Source organism: Leptonotus elevatus, chromosome 2 (genome assembly GCF_054856555.1).
Source record: "Leptonotus elevatus isolate MCC_2025b chromosome 2, RoL_Lele_1.0, whole genome shotgun sequence".
NCBI lineage: Eukaryota > Metazoa > Chordata > Actinopteri > Syngnathiformes > Syngnathidae > Leptonotus > Leptonotus elevatus.
The window spans coordinates 33,021,329-33,046,673 of NC_141240.1; the positions used below are offsets into that span (position 1 = coordinate 33,021,329).

Sequence of the window (25,345 nt, forward strand, 5' to 3'; positions counted from 1 at the left end):
CGAGCACCATTAATATAAAGCTCCTGCACTACAACTGATGAATCTCAGAATTTTTGGGGGGGTTTCGTTCACTATCATTATTGCAGAAACCAAACAGTACATTAATCCAGAAAAGATAGAAATTAGAGTCAATATGATCAATGATAAAACGAGACCCATCTTTGCAGAAGCTGTTGGTACAAGGGCAATGCCAGAATATATTCTGAAACGGACCAGTGTTTCAGGGGACATTTCACAGAATGAGCAATCAAGACAAATGTCTTTCTTGAACCTAAGAAGATAATTTTTGACAGGATAATCCCTATGTATAATTTCAAATGAAATGTCCCTTACTTTATTTGTTAAAATATATTTGTATGGCAGAGACCTTTTTTTTTTCAGTGTAAACCATCAGCAAATTCAGACCAGTAAGAAACCACATACGGAGTTGCAGAAATATCTCTTTGAAACAAAGAGCGTATATTACGATGATTGTTTCTCACAGAAGTACTTAGGAGCAAGTGGATAATTCACGTTTCCTCCATCGGGGCCAGCAGTTCCGCTTGCAACCGAAAGGGGGAGACAGACACGCCAACATGGACGGAAGCGAGTCATCATACCTGTTACTTTGGCCACTGAAGAGCTACACAGCACGGCTTCTTTTTTTGTTTTCGTGCGTGAAATCAACACTCAGTCAACACCTTCGCATTAAAACGTAAAGGTGTAAAACATTCGAACCATCCGCGTTATTTGACCAAAGAGGTATTTGTGAACATTCACAAGTTGGGAAAGCTACTTGCGCATTTTGATGTTTTAACATAACGGACGTTTGCTCATTTCATTGTGATTTGAAACATTTTTGAGAAATCGCCTCTTGACTTGACGAGTGTTGTCCACTCCAAACGGTCGCTATCGCAGCGTCGGTTGTTGTAGTTTTTTAGTGGCGGTCGATACCCTGTTGTGAAACGGCAGTGATGTGGGTTCGGCACTTCATATCCCATGAGCCCCCGCGTTGGCGCCTCCTCCCTGAGCTTCCTCCGCCTTCTCTCCCACTCGGCTGGGCCGCGAGGAAGTCTCAAGATGGCTGCTGTCGCTTGGAAGTGAGCTTCTCCGCCGCAACATGGAGCCGTGAGCGTGGACGACAGCGAGGGAGGCACCATCGGGCTTTTCGCTTTCTTTTCTTTTACTTTCTTTTCTTTTATTCCGTCAAACATCCATCCCATTCCGCGTCGAATTCGCCCCGGACTTGTGTCGGGAGTTGACGCGTCAAAATCACGCTGGGTACCCTGCCAGCAGCTAGCCACACCGACGCGCACGCGCGTTCACGCGCACACACACACGTACACACGTACACACTTGGCAAATACAACATAGACGGACACACGACGTTTATTACGCTTCGAATTTCAAAGCGGGCCACCCAAATGCGGAATTTGAGCCCGCTTTCGAGCTGACTGTGTGGCAAATATTGTCGCTGTCAGTTGAAAGAGTCACGCTAGCCGCTCGCTTCAACATGTCCGCGAAGTGGCCGTCCAGCCCTGCTAACTAACTAGTGCGCAGTATAGCATCCATTTCGCGCGTGGGCATTTCTGCACACTTTGTGTCGATATCGGACACTTTTCGGACAGAACCGCGAGCGACTGCGTGTTTGGGAGCTGGCGATGTTGCGGATGGAGTGAACCAACTGACAACTGGTTGTAGCTCCGCTGGCCTTGTGGCTCTCGGCAAAATCCACAGAGATGGACGCGGCGCTCCACACTCACGTCTAAATCGGAGAAACATATATTTTTGTTTTTGTTTTGTCGAGGGGGGTGGACGTCAGGCACGCTCGCTTGACTCGTTCGGGTGTTGGTACAGCGCCCCACTTGTCACTCAGTCTTCGGGCAGACGGTTAGCTCGCTGTTAGCTAGCTGGTCTCGCCCCTCATCCGGTTTCAACTACGGCGTACCGAACGTATTCCGAGCCCGCCCCCGGACACACGCACAGGCTCAACACCACCGTCATGGGCGTGCAGGGCTTCCAGGAGTATCTGGAGAAGCGATGCCCCGGCGCCGCGGTGCCCGTGGACCTGCTGAAGCTCGCCCGGACCGCGGCCCGCCAGCCCCCGCACCCTCACCCGCACCATCATCCGCACCACCTACACCACCCCGGGCCCATGCCTCCCCCGCCCCCGCCCGCCAGGATCCTGGTGGACGCCGACTCCGGCCTGCAGCGCCTCTACGGGGGCTACCAGACGGACTGGGTGTGCGGCGGCCAGTGGAACGCCATGCTGGGCTACCTGGCCGCCCTGTCGCAGGCCTGCCTGTTCCAGGGTGGCCTGGAGCTGGTGGTTGTGTTTAACGGCACGCTGGGCAAGGAGCGCTGGCCCGAGTGGGCGCGGCGAGCCCAGGGCCAGCGGCAGACCGCGCAGCTCATCGTCAACCACGTCGGCGGCAAGGCCACCCCGCCTCCGCGGGCTTGGTTCCTGCCCCCGGCCTGCCTCAGCCACTGCGTCCGCCTCGCCATGTTCCGCTTCCGAGTGCGGGTGAGCCACCTCGTCGTCCTGTTGCTCCTTTCCGCTTTCTTTTGCACCTTTTTCACCCCACTTGTTTGGTTTACACGTTACAGATACCTGACTAAACAAGCCGAATGAAAAGCTAGAGACTCTGAATCGTATCAGAAAATAAAACAGTTTTGATAAACAACTTAATCTGACAAATTAATCCACAATTATTTTGATAATTGATGGATCTTTAAGTTCCAAATTTCATCCTCAACAGCAAATTATCCAATTATTTAGTCTTCCATGAAAGCAGCTCCTTTTGTTTATTTATTTTTACTGGAAGCGCCCTGACCTGAAATTTTAGGGCTGCTGATGACTTGTACAGTAAATATTCACACCACTCATTTTCACGTTATTACTGAAATATAGGCAATAGTGTGTTTCTCAGTAACAAAAAAAAAAGTGTGTCTGCGATAATATACACTTATTTGCTTTTGTTTCATCTTTCAATGTCAAATAAACAGCAGTAAGTTTATTAAAGTGATACTTGACTAATTTTGCGATTTTTAGCAGTAAAAAGCCAATATTTTGTCTAGAAGAGTTTTGATAACTATTATTTTTCATGTACAATTAATATCTTTAAAAGCACATTTTGCTACTTGCTGTCAAGTGAAAATGACATCACAGGTGCTCAGGAAACACTTAATGACCAATCATGGCTTAACTGTTTTCTGGGTTTGGTTGTGTGACATTAGCAAACTGAGCCATGATTGGTCGTTACCAGTTTCCTGAGCACGTGTGATGTCATCTACAGTCAACAGCAAGTGCCAAAATGTGCTTTTAGTTTTAAAGGTATTAATTGTACATGAAAAATAATGATGTTATCACATTAATTATAGGCAAAATATTATTTTCTTACCGCTGAAAATGGTTAAAGGAGTCAAGTATCCCTTTAACAGAAGTTGGGAAAAGATTTTGCAAGCAACTTTAGCATAAAGTATTTTTTTTTATCCAATTATTTGATTAATCAATTTTATAAAAAAAAATATTTTTTATTATTTTATTTGCTTGCATAGATCAGCAATTCCCAACCACTGTACTGTAAGAGCTCTTCAAGCGTGCTGCGAAAAATGATCATCTTTCACTTAATTGGTTAGAAATTGATTCATCTATAACATGATGTATCTTGTCCTTCTGTCTATGCCACGATCTAAATCTTCTATTACATGGCAGAAAGTATATCATTGGGCATTCACCTTTTGTAACATTTATTTTTAATTAATTTATTAATTACATGTATTATGAAGTAACGTTAAGTGCATTAGTCACATAGTATATGCAAATAATAAACCTTCATATACATCCAGTGTCTTGAAAAATATATTTCATGTGCACACTCGTAAGGCACCTGCCGCTTCATGGATTGTTGGTTGTGACCATGCGTTGGCCACCTTATGGTTGTGTTTTGTGTTTTGTTTTAAATGCAGCCAGCAGAGCGCAGATGTTTCCTGGAAGGCAGTGTGTTTGGATTTAGCCGCCTTGCGCTTTGTTTTTTTTAATTGAACACCAAATAAAGCCGGCCTGAATTGAAGTAACTTGCACACTTCTGAATTGCGTAACATGAACTCTCTGAACTTGACATGCATTGTTTAAGAATTGTTTAGTTGGCCCACATTTGATTTATCAGCTCGTTGTACAGGACAGTAGCTCAGTTGGAGTATTTCATACCTTTTGGAAATTGAGTCACAGTGTAGGTGTGGAATAATTCATTCATTGATTCCTTCCTTTTTTTTATGCCTTCCAGTTACGGTATTTGTTTGCATTTCAGTGGGGCTCATTGTGAAATTGAAATAGGTTGTCTTGGCTGCTGTCGTTATCTGTGGATTTTAGATTCTTAATTTTATTTTATTTTTTTTTAAGATTGATCCCAATCCATTGAAGTGATTAATTTAATGCTCTCTTTTGTTTGTGCATTGCAATTGAAATATTCTCAGACAGACTTGTAAAAGTTGACAGGAAGCTGAGAGCGCATTTTTCGTAAACATGGCCGGACAGCGATAAATACGACTTGTACTTAACATCAAGTAACCTGCTAACAATAACAGGATTGGCAGGAAGTAGGAAACCAAACGTGTGACATTTTGATCAAAGACGGCCCTCCTTTACATTTAGAAATTAATTTGAAGCAGCCTTTTCCGCTAGGCTTTTTCACTTGTTGCTACTTTTTAGCAGTCTTTATTTCTTTTTGCCTCTTTGTTTGCATGTCAGCAGTTTTCGGGACACGTGATGCAGGACATTGTGCGTTGGTTTCTCACTTTGTATGACATAATGGTTGCTATCAAGCTACGCTACTTAGCCTTCTCCTGCGCCTCAGTTGATCAACAAAGGAACTCCAAATAGACACCGTATACACCATGCCAGGCGCCGCCGCGCCGCCGCGCCGCCGCACCGCGTGTGTGCGTGTAAACCATCTCTGGATTAAGTCTCGCTTTAAGAAGTTCAAAGTCTGGGGCAATCTGCACTCTCTTACTCACAGCGTCACTCAATTGAACTGCATCAATCAGTGCTGCCATAGGACAGATTGATTGATTCATATAACAATTGTTCTTCTGCCTCACATTTACTTAATTTCTTCCATTTATGAATATGAATAAAGCAGAAAAATACAGCTGTTTTAATCCACCTCAGGGGGCGGCCATTTTGCCACTTGCTGTTGACTGAAGATGACATCACAGTACCAGGTGGGCTCAGGTAACGACCAACCAATGGCTCAGCTTGTGAACGTCACATGAGCCAACTCAGAAAACAGGTGAGCCGTGATTGGTTGTTGCCTGAGCAACAGTGATCCCATTTTCAGGCAACAGCAAGTGGCATAATGGCCGCACCCTGAGATGGATCAAAACAGGTGGATTTTGATGCTTAACTCATATTCCACAAACACAATATTAATCAGAATGCCCTGTTTAGAATAGTTGGGGCGCATACAACATATTACAGTAATTTCTGCACTATAAGCCGCTACTTTTTTTTCATTTGCATTCAACTCTGCGGCTAATACAAAGGTGCACCTTATCCATCACAGTTTTTCCCACAGATTTTAAATTACTTGGGTGGGTGGACTCTGGCGGGGGGGATGGGGATGACAGGGTGGGTCTCAGTCCTGTTACTACGTCTCCTCTAGCCTCACAATCCACAAAGTAACGGCGAACTAACGTTACATGCAGTATGTCCGGTCGTGACACTTAAAAAAAAAATATATATATATATGTATTTTTAATACATTTTCTTGAAAACTTCTTGGGTGGTGGCCAGTTTACTTGGGTGGCTCGCCCAAGTATTAACATATTGTGGGAAACACTGCATCAGATGACAAGGGGGCACACTAAAAAGGAAGCGCAAGAATCAGTAGTGTTGTGCGATACTGCAAATTTTGGTATCTACCCGATACCAAGTAAATACAGGGCCAGTATTGCTGATATCGATACTTTTAGAAAACTATGGTAAATAATGATTTTTTAAAATTAAGGTAGCTGTGTCATCGAATTGCTTAATCACTATCAATTTTCAACCTTTAAGTGTTTTTGTCTTGTTTTCTTTTTAAACAAAGGACAAAATTAGGACAAAGTTTTTTTTAAATAGAAAATACTTTATCAATGTTTTTTCCTCCCAGAAACATTCCAACCATACCATTTTTGTACTTTTGTTTTTAAAAACAAAATGCACAAAGTGATTAAGAGAATTTAAAAAATATATAAATATCTAAATACAAATATAAAAAATATTGTTCAGAAACACACAAATACAAAAAATAAAAAGTTCTGGGATGTAAAAACTATATAAATGGACAAAATACAAGCTTATGTCTTACTTTATTGAACCGATGTTTATCATAGTATCTTAATGTGTTTGATTTTTAATATCTTCTTATGATGGCACAAAACTGGTGAACAGCAAACCATCATCAAGTGCAATAATTCATTCCTGCATATCATTGCAAATTAGCCAACAATCATTCGGCTTACTCAGAATAATGGTCATCTTGCTGCTGGCAAATGTGCCTAAAAAAAGCTTCTGATGTCTTTGTGCGCTCTTTCTGCAGGTTGTACAGACTTTGGAGGATCATCACCAGGAAGTGCTGTCTCTCTACAGGGACTACGGATTCGCCGGCCTGATCGCTCAGGACTCGGAGTTTGCGCTGTGCAACGTGCCCGCCTATTTCTCCTCGCACGCACTCAAACTCAGCTGGAACGGCAAAAACCTGACCACACACCAGTACCTGTTGTCTGAAGCCGCCAGGCAGCTCGGGCTCAAGACTCAGCATCTGCCCTGCTTCGCCGCTCTGCTGGGTAAAGAGCGGCCCACGCCGATGTGCACGCTTTCACATGCTTGCTAAAGCGCACACGCCTACGTCCATCGTGGTTCATTCACACCAGAAGTATTTCAAAAGGCTGCTTTCTTTCTTTTTTTCTTTTTTTTCTTTGAAGGAAATCATATTCTGCCTGATGAAGACCTGGCTGCCTTCCACTGGAGCCTGCTGGGACCAGAACACCCACTAGCATCTCTCAAGGTAGTGTATCCATGAAAGTCGTGCACAAAGAAACTAGCTTTCGCAACAATCAGACATGAAAATGTTGACAAACTACTGAAGTGCTCCGGCTAATCTTGCTCCAAGAAATAACTGTTCCCTAGAAATGTACATTAATGTAGGTATTAAATCTGTAATCTCATTTACTGATCAATTGTTACAGTGTTTCCGACTAACTCTGTAATGACATTTTGAGGAAGACCATATTCTGTTGGGACTTTTTCACTTCCCTCAATGCTAATCGTCATTTTGTGTGGCCTCCAAAATGATTAGTTACACTAGTCAAGTTTCCATCCAATTGTTTCGAAATTTTAAAGCAAATTTACTGGAGATGCGCAAAACGGACATGCGACTTGTGCCTGTTTCCACTTGTTCTTCTTTTGCGAATATTGAGAGAGGGGACTCTGCCACTGTAGGTGGTGGTATACACCATAGAGATGGCATCCACCAGTAATTTAAAAGTAGAAGAAGAAAAACAGGAAGCAACTGTGCTGTGCGATGACGTCATATGAGTTTGTTTTTGTAATTCTTGATAAACCCTAGCGTTTTTTTGCTGCCAAAAAGGTTTCTGTTTCGTCGTCCCCCCCAAACATACCTTACTTTATCGTCCACCATTGCTTTGTGACTACAAATGTACGTGTGACGTAATATCTGATCAAAACGTGGGACGTGTATCCGGTCTCGTCGGCGTTTATTCGCAAAACCTGTTTCCATAGCCAAAATTAGCATTTTCCTTTTTTTGGATACGCTTCAAAATCCTCCCCCTCCAAGCGTAAAAACTTGTTTGCTAATTTTGGGCTCTTTTTCGCATTTCTTGAAAATTCAAATAAAAATGGGTGGATGGAAACCCCACTACTGTCTTGCCTCCTCATTTTAGCCGATACATTGAATGAAATTGCTGCCTTAAAACCTTTATTCAGTGTACAGCAATTGTTTTGTTTTTTTTGGGGGTTTTTTTGCAGTTGACATTGTAAACTGTTACTATTACTGTTCTAAACTCTTAGCTGTTGTTAATTTTAAAAGCTTTAACAATAACATGTCCCTTCACGTGGATGAAAAGCAAAGGGTTGGAAAATAACTGGTACATTTCCACAGGAAGTTAAGATGGGGAATTTTGAAAATATTTTCTGTAGGATTTATGGAAATTAAGGCTAATTTAGTAATAAGTTATAAGCATAAATATAAACATTTTGTTTAGTCATAAGCAGACATCCACGCACAATAAAACCATTAGAAAGCATAGCATCACAGCAGATGTGTAGAGTAGAATTTTTTGGCGGCCGTTGCTCAGGGTGTAGAGACGGTCGTCCGGTAACCGGAAGGTTGACTGTTCGATCCCCGCTCTCCCCAAGTCATGTGTCGTCGTGTCCTGCCACACACACACTGGTGTCTGAAAGGTGCGAACGTTTGGTGGGGGCCGGGAGGGCCGTAGGCGCACACTGGCAGCCACGCTTCCGTCAGCCTGCCCCAGGGCAGCTGTGGCTACTTAAGTAGTTTATCGCCACCAGAGTGTGAATGTGTGAGCGCACGAATAATGCAACTACTGTGAAGCGTCTTTGAGTGTCCCAAAAAGCGCTTTATAAATCGAATGCATTATTATTATTATTATAATTTTATCACATTTACAAATAGCCCCAATATGTGCAACATTGTGGTGCATTTCCAAAGCTTCCCAACAATCTTGTCGCACTGTTGCCATCACAGGTGCGAGCCCATCAGTTGGTGCTGCCTCCCTGTGAAGTAGTGATCAAGGCTGTGTCTGAGTACGTCTCCTCCATCAAAGACCTTGGCAACCTGGACGCCATCGCCAGAGATGTCTTCAAACAGTCACCGGTGCGTCACCGTCATGAAAATGCTTGATTGTATCGCCCAACACATTCGCTGGACCAAAGCAGTAGCACCAAACAGTCATGTTTGGTGGGAACGTCTTGGCTGTTGTTGCTTCACTAACCATCGCAAGTCCTGCTAATATTTTTATTTTATTTTATTTTTTTAGTTGCAGTCATTGTTGCCAAATAAGGACCTTTCTTACAATATTCAGCAACTATTCCCCAACACCTTCTAGTGTCTATTCTTTAAAAAAGCATCAAGCAAATGTAACTCCCGCTAAGAAAGACAGCCTGAGCAGAATCGTTTTCACTTTGTGCTCCGTATAACTTGAAAGATTACCAGTGGAAGGCAATCGCATGGTCAATGTGGCCAAAGACGTGGTGCCCAGCTATACGTTGTGCAAAATCATCCACTTCCAACAATCTCACCTAGGGAAAATGCAAACCTAGCTATCAAAATGTAGAAAAACAGAATATGCTTCTCTTCCAACAAAAAACAGGCGGGCCCAGGTCAAGTATCATTTAGTCCAAATTGTTGGCGTAAATGTTGAAGGGTGTTTGATGGCCTCTTGTTTATCCTTGCCAAATGAATGTTCTTAATTTGAGAGGTAGTGCTGACAACTTTGGATTTGTGCAGCTATTCGGTCAGTGACCCGGTTCATTTCATTATTTAAAATTGTTCAACATGTACAATGTTCATTTATTAGGGGTCATATTTGCATGCATACATAGTAATACATATCTTTTATCCCAAGCAGAAGCACGTTTTGTCTGTTAAGATTTATTTAATTTTTAAAATGTGAATTTCTCTGAAAGTTTGTTGGGCTGAAAAAAAGTTGCTGAACCCCCCCCCCCCCCCCCCCCCCCCCACAATTTCAAAGCTTCTACACTATCAGGAGAAGTAAAGACAATCCCGTGAGGAGAAAAAAAAAAGACATCTTGAATTTTGTGTAAGTGTGAAGTGGATGGATTGAAATCAGAATTAGTATTTGACTCTCTTTTTTTCATATTGTAAGGCCCAACCTTGGTTCTAAACTTCAGTGCCCATCAGGGCTTAATAATGATGGATTGTCACTCTAGTAAACGCTTGACGTCAGAGGGTGGCATTTGTGGGCAAGACTCGCATTTGGCAGAGCAACGCCGTTATATTTGAAGCCACTTTGCTACTTCCTGTTCCTCCCACCCGTTGGCTCAAACAGGCAATGTGATTACGTTTGTCAAATAGTTTCTTCTCTTCACTTCATGCTAAGGCTTCTAAATTGTATTTCCAGCAAATAGGCTTCAGTGTTATTGTTGCGGTGCTGAGCATGTTGCTCTGTCTCTTCTAGTCTCGCATGGAAGACAAAGTGGATCGCTTCAAGAAAGCTGTGGAGTATTTCTCAGCTGCCTCCAAACCTCGATCGCCTAACGTGGGACCCCCCGCTTTCATTTGTGAGTCAAACTGATCACGTTGATGGATTGAATTCAAAATCACAACCGTTACATCCTGATAGTTAAATAGGGCTGGGTGATTATGTGATTGCGCCTAGAGGTCTGCAATTTGGACAAAATTTATTTCCTGATATAGTTCATTTTTAAATCCCGATAACGATATATATCCTCATAGTATTCTTCTTCATTAATTTATAAAATGCACATTTTATATAAACGAAAACAATGATGAATTAAAAATAGTTTGGAGCATACGGTGCTCACCAGTTTTTGTTTTCTGTACAGATTCTTTAAAACTGGCGGTTGAAAAACAATATACAAATTGTGAAAATAATCAAGATTGGATCAAATCGAATATATATATATTTTTCTTAATTAAAGAAATACCAAACTTTTGTGTCCATCCCTAATAACTATTGTGTGTGTATTTAGTACCTGGGTTTGGGCCTACTCCATTTGGGGGGCCATCGGGCCACATGGGACCGATGCATCCTGGGAAAAATCAGGTAGATCACTTTTTCTTGTTTTTTTTTTCTGTATAGCAGAGAAATATGCTATGCTGGGCTACCCGATATTATGAATTTTCCGTATTTTGTTACCGACATCACTAAACTAACTCATTACGGCCAAACACTAATTCTTCTGGATTTTTCAGTCCCCAACATTCTGTGTTGGGCCCGGAGAAATGCTAATTGTTATTATCATGACTAGGGCTGTGCATCAATTCTAATTTCCTCAATAGATTCGATTTCGATTCACAAGAGTTCGATCAGATATTGATTAATTATGGAACATCAAGTCTTCATAAATATCAAGGACATGATAAATGTGTGTGTGTGTATGTATTTGTTATGGAGGATTGATTATAGAGACACATGAAGTGCGCACTTGTCATGTCTCTACCACCATCAAATTGATGGTAATTTGGCACATGAAGTTATTTTATTTGCGCCTAACAGCCTTCATTCTGTCTGTGCTGGCCTTCAGTTTCCTCCTCCCCAGGTGGCCGGCTTCAAACCGCCTTTTGCAAACGCTCCATTTGGACCTGGCTCAGCCCCTCTGTTCCAGAACCTGCCGCCACCACCATCCCAAGACTGCAATGATTCGCCCACAGGAAAGATGGGCTATACTGATTGGTCAGCGCCATATGATTCCTCTCAGGGCGGAGGGCGTTTGCCCAATCACCACGCGGGTGCTCAGTTGGGTCCTTCTCCGTCGCCTTCCTCGTCATCGGATGGAGACGAACCCAATGACAACAATGCAAAGTAAGGCACTTTACTGTGGTGTGGAGGGATCAAATTTAATCAATGAATTGACAACTAGTTGATGATCAAATCGACAACTATTTTAATCATATAGAGCAAATTTTACAAATCCTCTGATTTCAGCTTTTCAACAGTAATTATATCAGATTTCTGTACTTCGTCATGAAAGCAGACTCTCTTTTGTGTTTAATCGAAATAAGACCTTGTTCAGACTGCCAGCCAAAATCAGATTTTTAGCTCATCCAGATTGAAAGTGGATGGCTCTTTTGTAGTCTGTACAGTCACAAAGCACATTAAATCAGTTTTTTGAGCGGTAAACAGCGTCACAGTGACGTCAAACACTGGGCGCTGCCTCGGTTCAATGTTGTTGCCACAGCAACCTGTCCGATGGGTCAATAATGTGGCTCAGTCTGAACGGGGCCAGATCGGATTTGGACACTTGCTAAAAACAGTCTGGACAGTCAGCCCTAAAAAAACGGATTTGAGGAAGGAATCCGATTGGAGTCAGATATGTCTGAAGTCTAAGACATTTGCAAACATATGCTTTTACATTTTAAAATAATGTCCGAAACAGCAACTGAATCAATTTCCAAAAGGTTGGTGACAGCATCAGTCCCTCTCGTGAGACATTCCCTCATTGTTGCTTTTATCGCAAAAAAATGGCAAATAAGCAATAATTGGTTTATTGTTTGTCTATTGAACATATAAACCAGTAACAGGATTTTTTACAATTCAAAGTAAGATTTAAAAAGAGAAATAAATGGTAATCGTGAAAAAATGGTTTTAAACGCAAAACATATATTTTTAAAGATTTGGTTAATCGATGGAATAATGTCTTGTAAAAATATTCGATAGCGTCAGCCCTACTGTGGTTTGGATGCATCTCCTTGCATTCCACTGCGGGGGTATGCATGACGCGTACTTTGACTGAACGCAAGGAGACTTTTGGTTTGCTCATTCTCAGCCACAGAGAGGAGAGCAAGTCACAAAGTTTCTTTCCCTATCACAATCCAGCAATTTTTGCTACTTTTGTTCTCTTTTTATATAACTCACTTTCAACTTTGCTATCACTGTTGATTTTGTTTCTTTGGTCTTCATCTATGACAAATTTATTTGCAGATGTTGTCGTCTGATAGGATTTTTGTGTGTGTGTAAAGTTGCGTTGCTTGGGATTAAAGGATTTGCAGCTCTACAGGAGACGGCTGTAGGTGCGGGTTAATCGTCCACTCAGGATACCCTTTGGACTGTCCGCACGGGTTGCTAACTCTGTCGCATGAATATTAGTTGTAAAAAAAGTAAAAAAGAAAAAAGTAAAGCAACTATCTTTGCACAGTTGTATTGTGTAAGCATGTTCACATGGCTTGACCTTTACCCATTGTCTTAGCCATTTGACAGACAAGTCGTCACGCTGGGAGGATCCTGGCGGAAGGGAGGGCTCGGCCTCCGGAGACGGTTCGCAAGGCAACGGGAGCGGCTCAAGCATTCCGTCACTGCTGTCTATGGCGACTCGCAGTCACATGGACATAACCACGCCCCCTCTGCCTCAGGTTCGTCTTAAAAACACATTTTACGAGTGTGGGAGTTGAGAAAAACCAAAGGTGTTTTTTAGGTTAGTGCTGAGGTTCTTCGTGTAGCAGAACACAGACACAGAAGAGGGCTAATGTACCCACAGATTTATCACATCTTGACCAAGGTAAAGTCCTACTCGACTTGTGTCTTGGAGTGCCATTGGGTTCCTGCTTTGGTCCCATTGAGTAACAGCTTGTTGTACTGGCCAACAGGGAGAGATGAAAATGCCAGTGTGTATTGAGGACGAGTGTAACTCTGAGCTGCCTCCTGCTTCGCTGCTGTTCCGTGCCGCCAGACAGTATGCCTACGGCGTCCTCTTCAGTCTGGCCGAAACACACCGCCGCCTGGAAAGACTCGCCCTCCGCAAGAGAGCTCCCTTGGACGGTTGGGGCCGGGATTGTCAAGTACTCGGAGGTGGCAAACAATGACATATTTTCAAAGTTAGGGTGAAAGGCTATGTTCATGCTGCAAGTCGATTCAGATTTATTTTTTTTAAAGAAATAAAACAAGTCTAATGTTTGGGTAAAAAACAGATACTGCATGTAATTGTTGCATTTGCGGTCTGTACAGTTTTGTTGCGTTCATTCGACCAATGCATAATTAAAAGGTGGCAAACGTCACTGTTCAATAAAATACACTCTGCCATAAGCAATGCCAGATGAAGGCGCATAAAACAAAATATGAGGGGAAGTTATTCAGTTAAGAACTTGTTGGCTTAGGGCAGAGACCTACATGAGCAAGGAACCATTTTTCTGACCGTCAACACACCTGGCCATGTGATGTTGTGTATTGTGCACATGTCACTTCATGGACACGTTCCGTTCACATGACAAGTAGCAACGTGACAAGACTTCCTGAAAACGACAGTCAGTCTGTCAAAATGTTGTGCCTGGTTGTTAATGGCCAATTCAGCCTGAGTGCAACACACCAAGAATTTAGAAAATCTGATGGGATCCTGAGAAATTTTGTTTTTTTGTGCGGGGGTTTCGGGGAACTGGCTTTTTTGAGGAATGTCAAAGCACCTTGAGACAATCTGATCAAGCAACACCTTCAAATTAGAGTCAAACGATTTAACTTTATTATTCCTCAATATTCGCTTCGACCCTTTAACGTTTGTCTTCTACTCAGAAAACCCCGTTCTTTGATCGGCTGACAAGGTTTAGTTAAAAAAAAAAAATCCAGCAATTGCTCATACAGGCCAAAATTTCTGAAATGTCAACGAGTTACTGTGATGTTTCAAATGTGGAAAAACTCAACTTAACTAGCGGAGTAATGTGGGCAGTAGAATGGCTCCTCATTCCACAAAGATAGCGGCCACTTGTCACGTTGCTATGACAAGTCACATTTGGTTTGTGTGTCACCAACTACATTAGATCAGATTAAATAAAAATAAATAAAATCGGATTTGACATCATTGGAGAGTTGGACATCATAACTTGCAGTGTGAATGTAGCCTGAGGGGCGGGTCTAGTAGATTATTTTATTTTCTTGCAGTCAGTTTCCCAAGATTAAACAAGAAATAACCATAAATGAAGATACATGTTCTGATTTAACATATTTTCTTTGTTTAGAGATATATGAGCAACTGTACCAATATGCTGCATGACAAAGTATGTGGAGAAAATGGCGGCACGCGCCCATAGTTTGGAAGCCAGACAAGTTTTGGCTATATATATATATATAGTTACACAGTTGTTTTGCAATCAGAAGCTATTTGTATAGGATGAATTAAGATGTTAAGCAAAAAATGTTGCACTAATGCAACGCCACAGTTTTGCTTGATCAGTTTCTGTTCACAAAAAGCCCGTCTTCACCCTTTTTGGCTGCATTTTGTCAAAGCCACACATGTTCTGCTGCTGATTACTACAGAACAAAAAAGGTTTCAAGAAATCACATTAGTTTCTTTGTTAAAAGAAGAGTCTGTTTTGCAGGTCAGGCCAAATGGTGTAAAACAACTGCAGGCAAACGCAGAAGTCTGCTGACAGTGAATGAGCTAACTATTGCTTGTAAAAGTGACAACCAGCAGCTGACTCTATTGCTACGTTTCAGTTCCTCCAGTGATTGTCAAAGAGTGGAGCAGCGGTAAAGCCAAGTCGGCTCTGACTCCTGAACTGATCCCGGCTCTGTGTTTCCGGGAGTGGACTTGCCCGAACCTGCGGCGCCTGTGGCTGGGTCGCGCCAGCGAGGACCGCTCCAGGAGGACCCGGGCCTTCCTAGCCTGCCTCCGCTCCGACTGCCCGGCCCTCCTCAATCCGGCGCAGGTCCCGCAGCATCTGCTGCTCATGTGCTGCGTGCTCAGGTAGGAAGGATGCTTGCCCAAGTGGGATTTTTGTGGTTTATCCTCTTGACAAGTGGTGACCAAACTGTGGCGTTAGGGTCATTGACGCTGGCCTTCTGCTTTTCAGCGGCCCGTGGCATGTGCTAGTATTAACGGTTGTCTGTTTGGTTGCCACACCCCCGACTCGTGGCCAAGTGGCCGATATTGACTGAGCACTTCAAACGATTCTGATGTTGCCTATAAATATATTCAGGTCAAAACATTAGATGACTAAATGACATGAGCTTTTCTGCTGCCCACACTGCACTTGCCACCAATGATGTTCCATTTGGGTTAATTAAGTCGAGTTTTGCAGGCAAGTGATGCCATCTGAACAGTCATGGTCATTTTCACGCGTCGATTTGGAGAAGACTTTGGAATATCGGCTTGTACAAGCTTATTGGTAGATATTTTTTAGTTGAAAATTGTCAGCCAATTAGAGAATGTCTTCCCCAATTAGCAGACCAAAGCAGAGGGTTCAGAAATAATCAAATTAAAAGGCATTTTTTAACAGACGATATATATATATATTTTTTTTTTGAATGCTTGTAAAACAGGCCCTTTTTCCCTAGACAAAAAAAAAGTCCAAATTGTTGGGGCCTTGTATTCCGGCTGAAGTGGCCATTCCAACATGATTGAGCATTTTGACACACTCTGTTTTGCAAAATCTTGTCACTTGTCACACTTAGCTACTGCTAATAATAATCATTTTATTAATACAGTTTGATAAAGAGCTTACCTTGATTAGCAAAAAACGCAAAGAAATTATTTATGAGTAAAATGGTCAAATAAGTTTTTCTCGTGGCATCCCAATGAATAACGTGACTCAGCGCAGCAAATAGCATAAATCATGCTTGTTCACTTTGTTTCACCTCAAGGTCATCTTAGTACAATATGCTGTTGTTTTGGTTCTTAAAGTGGATCTGTTCTAGTGGAATACAAGGACCGCTGGCCATCCCAAAATTTCGACAACATTTTGGGCTTTCAGTTTTATCACTTAGCTGTGTTAATTAATAAATACAAAAATACACATAATTGCTAAGCATATCTTTGCCGACACTGATGGACTGGTTTTAGCAAGCTACTGTACTGAAGTGTGTAAAGTGGCCCTTAACTTTTTGAGCAGTTGCCAAATGTGCTGACAACCAACAATGCAAAAGTCCTTTTGAGATTGAAAGCAAACAAAGACGGTGTTGGTATAATAATCCACCTTATTCAAAAGCATCTTTAGCGGCCAGCAAGAGTTCATTCACAACTTGTCATGTGAACATGGGATTTTACTAGTGGTGTATCCCCCGAACACCGTGTGACTTGCATCCCATTGACAAATGTATACACAAAAGGGCCACTCAGTGCAATACCCTCCGTCTAGGTGTGTGCAGTTTGTGCTGCCAAGACAGTCCGGTTAGTACATCATGTATGTGATGAGCCTTCTTTGTTGCTCAGGTATATGATGCAGTGGCCCGCAGGAAGGATCCTCCAGAGAAATGAGCTGGATGCCTTCTTGGCCCAGGCCGTTTCCAACCAGCTCTACGAACCGGACCAGCTCCAGGAGCTCAAGGTACTGACGGCACTCGCCTTTGGACGCACTTGTCACCGCGCGTTGCATTTTGCCCATCTTGTTTGTTTGTTTGTTTGTTTGTTTGTTTGGCTTGCAGGTGGAGAAGGTGGATGCCCGCGGCGTGCAGTTAGCCTCTCTCTTCATGGCCGGCGTGGACACGGCGCTCTTCATCAACGATGTGTGCGGCCAGCCGTTGCCATGGGAACACTGCTGTCCCTGGGGCTTCTTTGACGGCAAACTGTTCCAGAGCAAATTGGCCCGCGCCACCCGTGACCGTGCTGCCCTGCTAGACATGTGCGAAGGCCAGGTATGGACCCGCTCCGCTCTACCCGGAGCAATTATTCCGACACGGAATAACTGACAAGACCACCACTGACCACCACTCTTGTGCTCGGCAGGAGGAGCTGGTGTCCAAGGTGGAGAAGATGCGTCAGGCCATTCTCGAGGGCATCAATCTGTCTCGTCCTCCTCCTCCGCCTCCCCCTCTTCCGCCCCCTGCCTTCTTGCCGCCTGCCATGGTGCCCCCTTTCTACCCCATGCCCCCCCTCTACCCACCTCGCCCCATGGGCGGCATGCATCCTCATCACCCGCATCATCTGCACCACCCTGCCCAGCACAGACCCAGGGCCTTCCCAGGTACGCGCACTCGTGAAGGTTTCATTGCAAACACCAGAAGAGGATATCTCAGTCATCGTCCCTTGGATTTATTCATTCATTTATTTTTTAACCCCGCCCCCAGGCATCCAGTCAATCCCCCCTCAGGGAGGAAAGTTGGAAATTGCCGGCATGGTTGTTGGCCAGTGGGCTGGGAACAAACCCATCCGTGGCAGAGGGGGGTTCAACATGCAGGTGGTTTCAGTCGGAGCTGGGAAAGGGTGAGTGTGAGTCGTTCGCTGATTGTAAACCCTCAAATCAAACATTTCATTCAAAGCGGAAACAATCAGTCTAGTATACACACTAGTTTCTTTCTAGTGAAGAAGCTGCTAAAGTACAGTCCTGTTTATAAAAAGTACAACGTGTGAACATGTTCCAGATCAAATGATCTCAACAGTGGCGGTTGTGACACGAGCAATGTTGACCTCCTGGCAGTATCTCAGCAAAACACCAAGGCTATTTCATCTTAGCAACAGATATTAAAACGCATGCGCTTTATAGGCATGACGTGTTGGTTTATTTTAAACTCGGCCGATGGTTGCTAATCTTCAATTCCTTCAGTTTCCATTCTTTTTGCAATTCTTTGGTCAGTCGTGAAATAACTTGACTCAACCTCTGGTGTTACGAACCCCACCGCTGCCTACTGGTTTGAACCGGTTTGTTGTGGGCGTCGTTCAATCTGGCCTCTGGGCCTACAATATATGCATTGCACTTTTTAAGACTTTGCGTTACAGCTGTGTAAAAAAGTAGAAGTAGTTGAAGGGGCAGAATATTGCAAATGTCAGTCAACAACTTCAGAAGTTGTTTGCAACTAGATAATAAATGTGATTAGTTTCCAAATGTACTTTGAAAATTTGGGAATGTTATTCGTAGAGGTTTAGGCCACAAACATACTGGTCCGGCCCACTTGAGATAAATTTGAGGTGAATGTGGCCCCTCAACTCAAATGTTTGACAACCCCATGCTAAAGTCTTGTCTGTTTGCTCACCACAGGAGGGGGAAAGAGATCCCAGGAAAGCTAAGGGGAGGGAAAAAAGCAACTGCCAACAGAACACAGGTACGGCCTTTAAAAAGCCCTTTTGTGGTTGGCTACAAAGCGCAGTGTCCTAACTCCTCCCACCTCCGCCAGACATCGTCGCCCCCTCCATCCAACAGTCCCCCGAAGCCCTCAGAGGAGGCGGGCTCGGCGCCAGAGGTCGCAACTCGGCAGCTGAATGGCAGCTCAGCAGCCATGGGGCAGCCCTTGGAGCTGGCCCCCCTGGCCCAGCCAATCCAGTGTGCCTTAGTCAGCAGAGACAACCAATCAGAGGGGGTGCAAGCCGAGGCCCCCTGTTGCCTTGACGACTGCCCGTCAGACGGAGCGCTACAGAAGGAGGAGTGACGGACAGCGTCCTCGGAGAGAGTTTGTGTTTGACTGCCTTTCCCCGTCTTTGTAGCCCCGCCCGCCAACTGTGATGTCATCACACGGAGCAGGAAGCTGCCGAGCGTGTCCGTCTCGTGCGCTCTGCTGCTCCCTGTGATGTGTCCAAACAGTTTGCTGTCACAGTGGTTAATTCCCATTTTTAGTTTTCTCATGTGCTTTTATGTTGTTTTTTTTGAGAGATTTTCTCCATGAGTCTGTAAGCACCCCACCCCTCCACAAATAGCCTCCCCCCCACACACAAACTCAAAGAAGTTCCGCCCCCATCGCCACCGCCACGTAAGCGAGCCCCCCTTTCCAGTATGGCTACCTGTACTCTTCCTTGTTGTGTTGTAAACTCTGCACACAGAGGTTGCGTTTGCCACTGCCACTGACGGTGACAGGTGGGATAAGGTTTCCATGGTTACGGTGGCCATGGTCATTAGCCGTGTGTCAGTGCGCTTTGCGATTGCCGTCTGGCATGAGGTTTAACTTTAAGAAGACATTGAGCTATGGAAAGATTCCAGCGGAATAAAACGGCTCGTGTGCCCGTCGTGCAAGAAAGCTGCACGATTCAAATATTTCCGAGCTCCCTACTGATGATTTTAGGATGCTCTTTTACTTTGACCTATGTAGCATAGCCTAACGCTTAGCTGTGCTAAGAAATCCCATGAATTTACGCACCTTAATCCTTCAAGTATGCAAGGTTTTACCCCACTCCTCCCCCCCCAAAAAAGTGCATTATTATTATTATTATTCCCACCCCGCCCCTTCCTCCCAAAAGCTTTGATTGTACTATCCCAACACAAGCACTTGATGTATTTAAATGTAAAGTTTTTTTCTGGAGAAAAAAAGCCCCTGATAGCGATGAATTGACCGTTTGTGGGGTGCGTGCATCTGAGTAAATGTCGATGATGACATTTAACGGTAGAGATCTATTTGCGAGACGTCAGAATGTGTACAGAGTGCTTCCAGACAGAGGCACTTTGTTTTCAAGATGTAAAACCACACTGGACGGTCCTCTGCCAGGTGATCGACAAGTCGGTCACCTTGAGGCACCCTTCGAGAGTTCCAGGCCAAAAAGAAAAGACTGCTACTCAGCAGATACCGGAAGGTTCCAAGCAGACCCCGCAAAGCGGCCTAAAACCTTCACTAGACAACTTTTGAAGGACGCCCGATTCTCCTTTCTCGGGAATCGGCGTCACTTTCATGTCCAAAGTGTATTTGAACGCGCTGAGCCGAGCGATGGCAAAGGGTGCGCTTCCCCGCCGCCGCCGCCGCCGCCGCCGCCGCCGCCGCCGCCATCCTTGGGTGGCCGTCGTTGAGAAACGCTGAGAGCTCCAGCGTGTCACTTTAGACCAACAGAAAAGCACTTTCCTGCTCTTAAGGAGCAAGGCCAAGGCTTCGTGGGTGGAAACACGTTGGCGTGCCCCCACTTACTCCCCACCCCCCACACACACTTTACACCCGCCACCACCCGAGTGTCCCGCGCACGTTCGGAGACTACGCCAGTCAACTGTTTTGTTCAAGCACTTCCGTTTGTATACAAGCGGTTGTCCCCAGTAGTAGGTTTCGTACTATAACGGAAGTTCTCTTTACACACCTGCGTGTTGACATGTTGCTAACGGAGAGCATCGGCGTGTGCTCGTCACAGACTCAAAGGCAAGTCAACAAGAAAGCACCTTATTTTCATACTATGTTGATGACTTGCGCTCTTTTGCGTGCCGCAAAATTGACATGGATAAATGGCGTCTTGAAGGAAAAAACCATGAGAGTGTGTGTAAGTGTCGATGTAGTCGCGTCAGACATCCCCCTCGTTACCAAACATTCGAGCGAGACGTCCAGCGCTCGCCGGCGCCTCTCCAACACCAAATGAAAGGAAATGATCAGCGCTACCGCGAGCGCGCTACGTTTTCATATGTGACCGCCTCAATAGATTTCTACATCTAAGACATCACGGCTAGGCGCGAGAATTTAGCTCCACTGGCCAATCGATGGCAACACTTCTTGCCAGTCGCATACTTAATCTGCTTTCAACTATTTTTTTTCACATTAGGACATGTATTGCAATAGTACATTACGTGTTAAGAGGACGGCCTTTCTGCCACGAGACAGGGAGTAATCTGCTATATGATGCCCTCTACCGATTTTGCTCGAGAGACGCACACACACAGGTTGTACAACCAGATATTTGTTACCAGCTGCATCGTTTCTGCTTTCGTGCTGACGTGATATTTGTGCAGTTTCAGTTGCCAGTGAAGTGCTCGTCAGTTCATCGGACATGATTTGGTAACACATGCGACTTGACACGGAATCCCAACACTCGTCTTTTGCATGGACACATGAAAAGTACACGTTACATGCACACACAACAAACACACACAATCACACAACACACACACACACACACGTACATATGTAGATGTTAAACTACCCTGAGTTACACAGTAGCTAGTATGGATCAAACAGCAACACAATACATCATATAGTGTCCCTCTTTTGTCCTCGTCTGTTTTCGTTCAATAGAGATTTGATTAGTTTTTACTTTTTATTTTGTAATGCTTGGTAACCCAACGATCGCTTCCTTCCTGCTTTGACACGTTGTCCACTCCTACTGACGACACACTTCTTTTTCTGTGCTCTGCTCTTTAGCGTCCTCAGCATACACACGCACACACATTTTGGTCCCCTCGAAGCAACAAAAAGACTTGGGACTTGTTAACCTTGCTCTGCAAGCTGGATTCTCGCGGTATTTGTGAGTTGACAACCTCCTGAGAATACATTTTGAACAGAGCCCACTGTTTTTCACCGAGTGGTTCGGACCAATCACAGAGCAACATTGTGTTTGGGGGCGGGATATGCAGCTGTGACTAAATCAGGAAGCGCCGACGCCGTAGGAAACAAACTAAACAGTCCCAGATTGATATTGAGGAGAACTCCATTGAGTGAATCACATTTGTCAATCTGGCTATTGCCAGGTTACCATTCCATGTCATAGAATAAAAAAAAAAGAAAAGAACAGCAACATTGCGTAAGTGTACACACCCTTGAATTTATAATTGTCTATTGACGTAGGATTATTTCATCTTGATAATATTTGACTTGCAACTCTGCGCTTGCATGCAGATTGAAAATAGACAAGTTGATGAGGTAAACCTTGCCTTTCAACCAAGGGTTTGATGTCCAACTTGAAGCTGGTTTGCTTCACAGCTAGTCTGTGATTGCTTTGCGGGGACCACGCTGTCACACACACACACACACACACACACACACACACACACACACACACACACTCACACTCAATGATATAATCTGTCCTGAATTTCTCTGTTTTCCCCTCCCCTCGCCTTCTCGCTTGTCCTGTAGCCCTAGGATGATTTGTATCGGCCGCCTTTCTCTTTTCTCTTTAGGCTGCCCTGCCCCTTAATCAACCCAACTAACAGTAAAGGTTATATTAACGTTAATAATCTGTTTCTGTATGTATCTAGCCAGAGTTTGAAAAAAAAAAATCAGCAAAAAAAAAAAACCTGTTAAATTCAGTTGTGCAAATGTGTTTTTCTTACTATTTTAATGTTATTACATCTTCTAATCCTTCTACCATTGCTTCAGTTAGTACTGAAATACGCTTAGCCAACCTAGAGATTTGAACTGTAATAATTGCGATTTTCCTCACCTTTATATGGCATCTTTAGACACTTTCACCGTTAATGTACGTAAGTAAATATTGCCCGTTACCGATTGAGAACCATCGTCTGCACTGTTGATTTTCATAATATCCCTGATGATAATTTTGTGGCCGATCCAAGCTGAACTCTGCGCCCTTGCACAAAGCAGCGGAACGTCTCACCTGAGAACCAAAGTACACCTAGCGTCCCCATTAAACCTCCCCGAGCCCACCTCCCGTAAACATTCAGCAGCTTGCCCCGAGTTTATAGAGCAGCAAGTACGATGATATATGTTATAACCACGTTGCAGCATGTGTGATTTATGTGACAAGACTGTGAGGTTGTCATAGAGACACAAACGGGCAGGGAAGTGTGAACGGCAAGCGCCAGGGTCGACTGTGGCTTCCGCCTCGTCTGCACTCGCTCGTTCAGTGTTGTCCATTCGCTCATTCCACATAGACTGAATTTCGGCTGTGCCAACCACTGCGTATGTACGTCAAGGAATGCTGCTCGACCGTTCGTCGGGTTGTTTGCGTTCCTCTTTCTTTGCCCTGGATTCCCAGACTCCCAAACGTTGTTGCCTTAACTCCCATGAGTACGCACCAAAGTGGGCCAGCTTTCCAAGTAAAACACAGCTTAGAGATGGCCGGACATTGAAGTGAATTTCATGTCAATACATTTTTTTTAGAGTGAAACCTCCTAAAAGTGCGGAGGCCGTTTTACACATTTCCATTTTTATTAGGTTTTTTAAAAGGATTTTTTGTTTTAGTTTTAACGATCAAGGAATTAGATTGAGCATCAGAAACATATTAGCTGTTGTTTGGCTTGGAAAACTTAGTGCCCATCTCTTTGCCCCACCTAATGGGAGTCCCCCACAAGAGCCCGACCAACAATGTTGGACCAGCTCAAGTCCCGGGAAAGAAAAGTGCTGCGCAGTGTCGGTGTGAAACAGTATTCATGTGTTTTGAGTGTGGAACAGAATGTGCACTTGTCTTGCTTGTACCTTTTCTGATCTATTTGTGAGATTCTCACAGTGTTTTGTCCAGATTGAATAAAGGTCCCTATCTGTCTGTCTCTACACTGCCACTCCCCCCCTCAGCAGCCCTCCAAAATCCACATTATGAAGCCCAGCCCACCCCCAACCCCACCAGGCCCCACCATACCCCCCTGCAAAGGTGCTCCTCTTGATCAACACCACGTTGTTCAAACATGCCTTCAGCATACACGACAATACCCAGGACCACCCGCCGAAACTACCTGTGCAGCAAAAAAAAAAAAAAAGGGTTCAAATATATCCATGATATTATTGTTCGAGAGATATTATCATCATCATCATGCTTGCTGTTATAATTATGGTTGGTATCATTTGTCATCATTGTTAGCATTATGGAAGCACCAGACTGTTTGTGGAAAGATGAGAGGAGGGAAAGAGTCAGTGACATTTTTTTTTTGTCTGGGTGTTGGTGGTCTGATCTCACAGATGGAGGGGAGGAGGAAAGGTTCAGAAAGAGACAACCATGGCAGTCATGTTTGTACTGGTTGGGAAATGACTTACAGTGCTGAAATAAAATTTATTCTTTTAGTAAAAAAAAAAAAAACTGGTGTGCCAGTCTTATTTTTGGGGAGTGGGGGAAATATCGTGTGAACCAGGTACATACGTTACTTGTGTATGTATATGGTGTTAATGTTTCCGAGTGGTACATTCACCCATTTCACTCTACTGGGTAGATTACAGATTAAGGCAAAAATCCCCCCACCTACCCCCTGTCCAATATGCAATATTTTTGGTAAATTGCCCCACAAAAATATTTAGTCTTTTGAAATTCCCTGTAAGCGTCTGTTTTAAACTAGAGGAAGTAAAAGTCGTTACAACAAGTACTAAATTATTAATACGTATGACGTACTTGTACTTTGTTACCTGCCACCACTGCAATGTGGGACAACGTTTGCAGAAAGCGTCGTACATATGAAGTGTCGTCGTGGTGAGTTTCAAACCTCGCGAGATTTGCAATCCTGCCTGCAGAAAAAAGAAAGATGGCGAGCATCGATGACAGTCGAAACTGAACTGCGAAGGGAACAAGCTGCACTTCATTTTTTCTGTCGTTTTTGTGACCTTGAGGAGGCTGCTTTTAACAAGCGAAGGCCTTCTTCCAGGTAGAGTCAGACTCGGCTCGCTTCCCTTCGATGTCGAGCGTATTTTAATGTGACAAGCGCCGACTGCTGTTAGCTGTCAGCTAGCCGCTCGACACTCGCACGTTAGCCGACTCATGACGTCGTTTTGCGGCGGATCTGCTTCAAAACTCGTTGACGGCCTGGTTGTGGCTTGGAGCTTTTCATGTTCCTTCACACTCAGGCTGTCTTTTCCCCCTTTTTGTTCTTGTAAAAGACCGTTCCTCAAATTGGCTAACTCGCTACAAGGCTCAGCTGGTGATCGGGTTAGCATTTCGCCTTCTCTCACCTGACAAGGCAACATCATGTTTAGTTTGTTTTGCATCTGCACAGTCACAAAACAGCGGCCGCACTGAGGGATTGATTTTTTTTTTTTTTTTTGCGAGTCTCCAAGAGAAGAAGAGAGAAAGGAGGGCAATTTTAGTTAGTTATTGTAATTT

General features: G+C 44.1%; 1 protein-coding gene across 1 annotated transcript; it reads left to right on the top strand.

Annotated features, from left to right (window-relative positions):
* Positions 1 to 1,002: 1,002 nt before the first annotated feature.
* Positions 1,003 to 24,026, top strand: fam120c (family with sequence similarity 120 member C). The gene is made up of 17 exons (XM_086068959.1): positions 1,003 to 2,503; positions 6,561 to 6,807; positions 6,946 to 7,028; positions 8,751 to 8,879; positions 10,204 to 10,306; positions 10,739 to 10,812; positions 11,294 to 11,571; positions 12,956 to 13,118; positions 13,181 to 13,264; positions 13,353 to 13,554; positions 15,190 to 15,439; positions 16,904 to 17,018; positions 17,116 to 17,325; positions 17,417 to 17,654; positions 17,758 to 17,893; positions 18,666 to 18,729; positions 18,802 to 24,026. Exons 1-17 carry the CDS (start codon positions 1,982 to 1,984, stop codon positions 19,051 to 19,053), a joined length of 3,150 nt encoding a protein of 1,049 aa, XP_085925085.1. The 5' UTR covers positions 1,003 to 1,981; the 3' UTR covers positions 19,054 to 24,026.
* Positions 24,027 to 25,345: the final 1,319 nt, after the last annotated feature.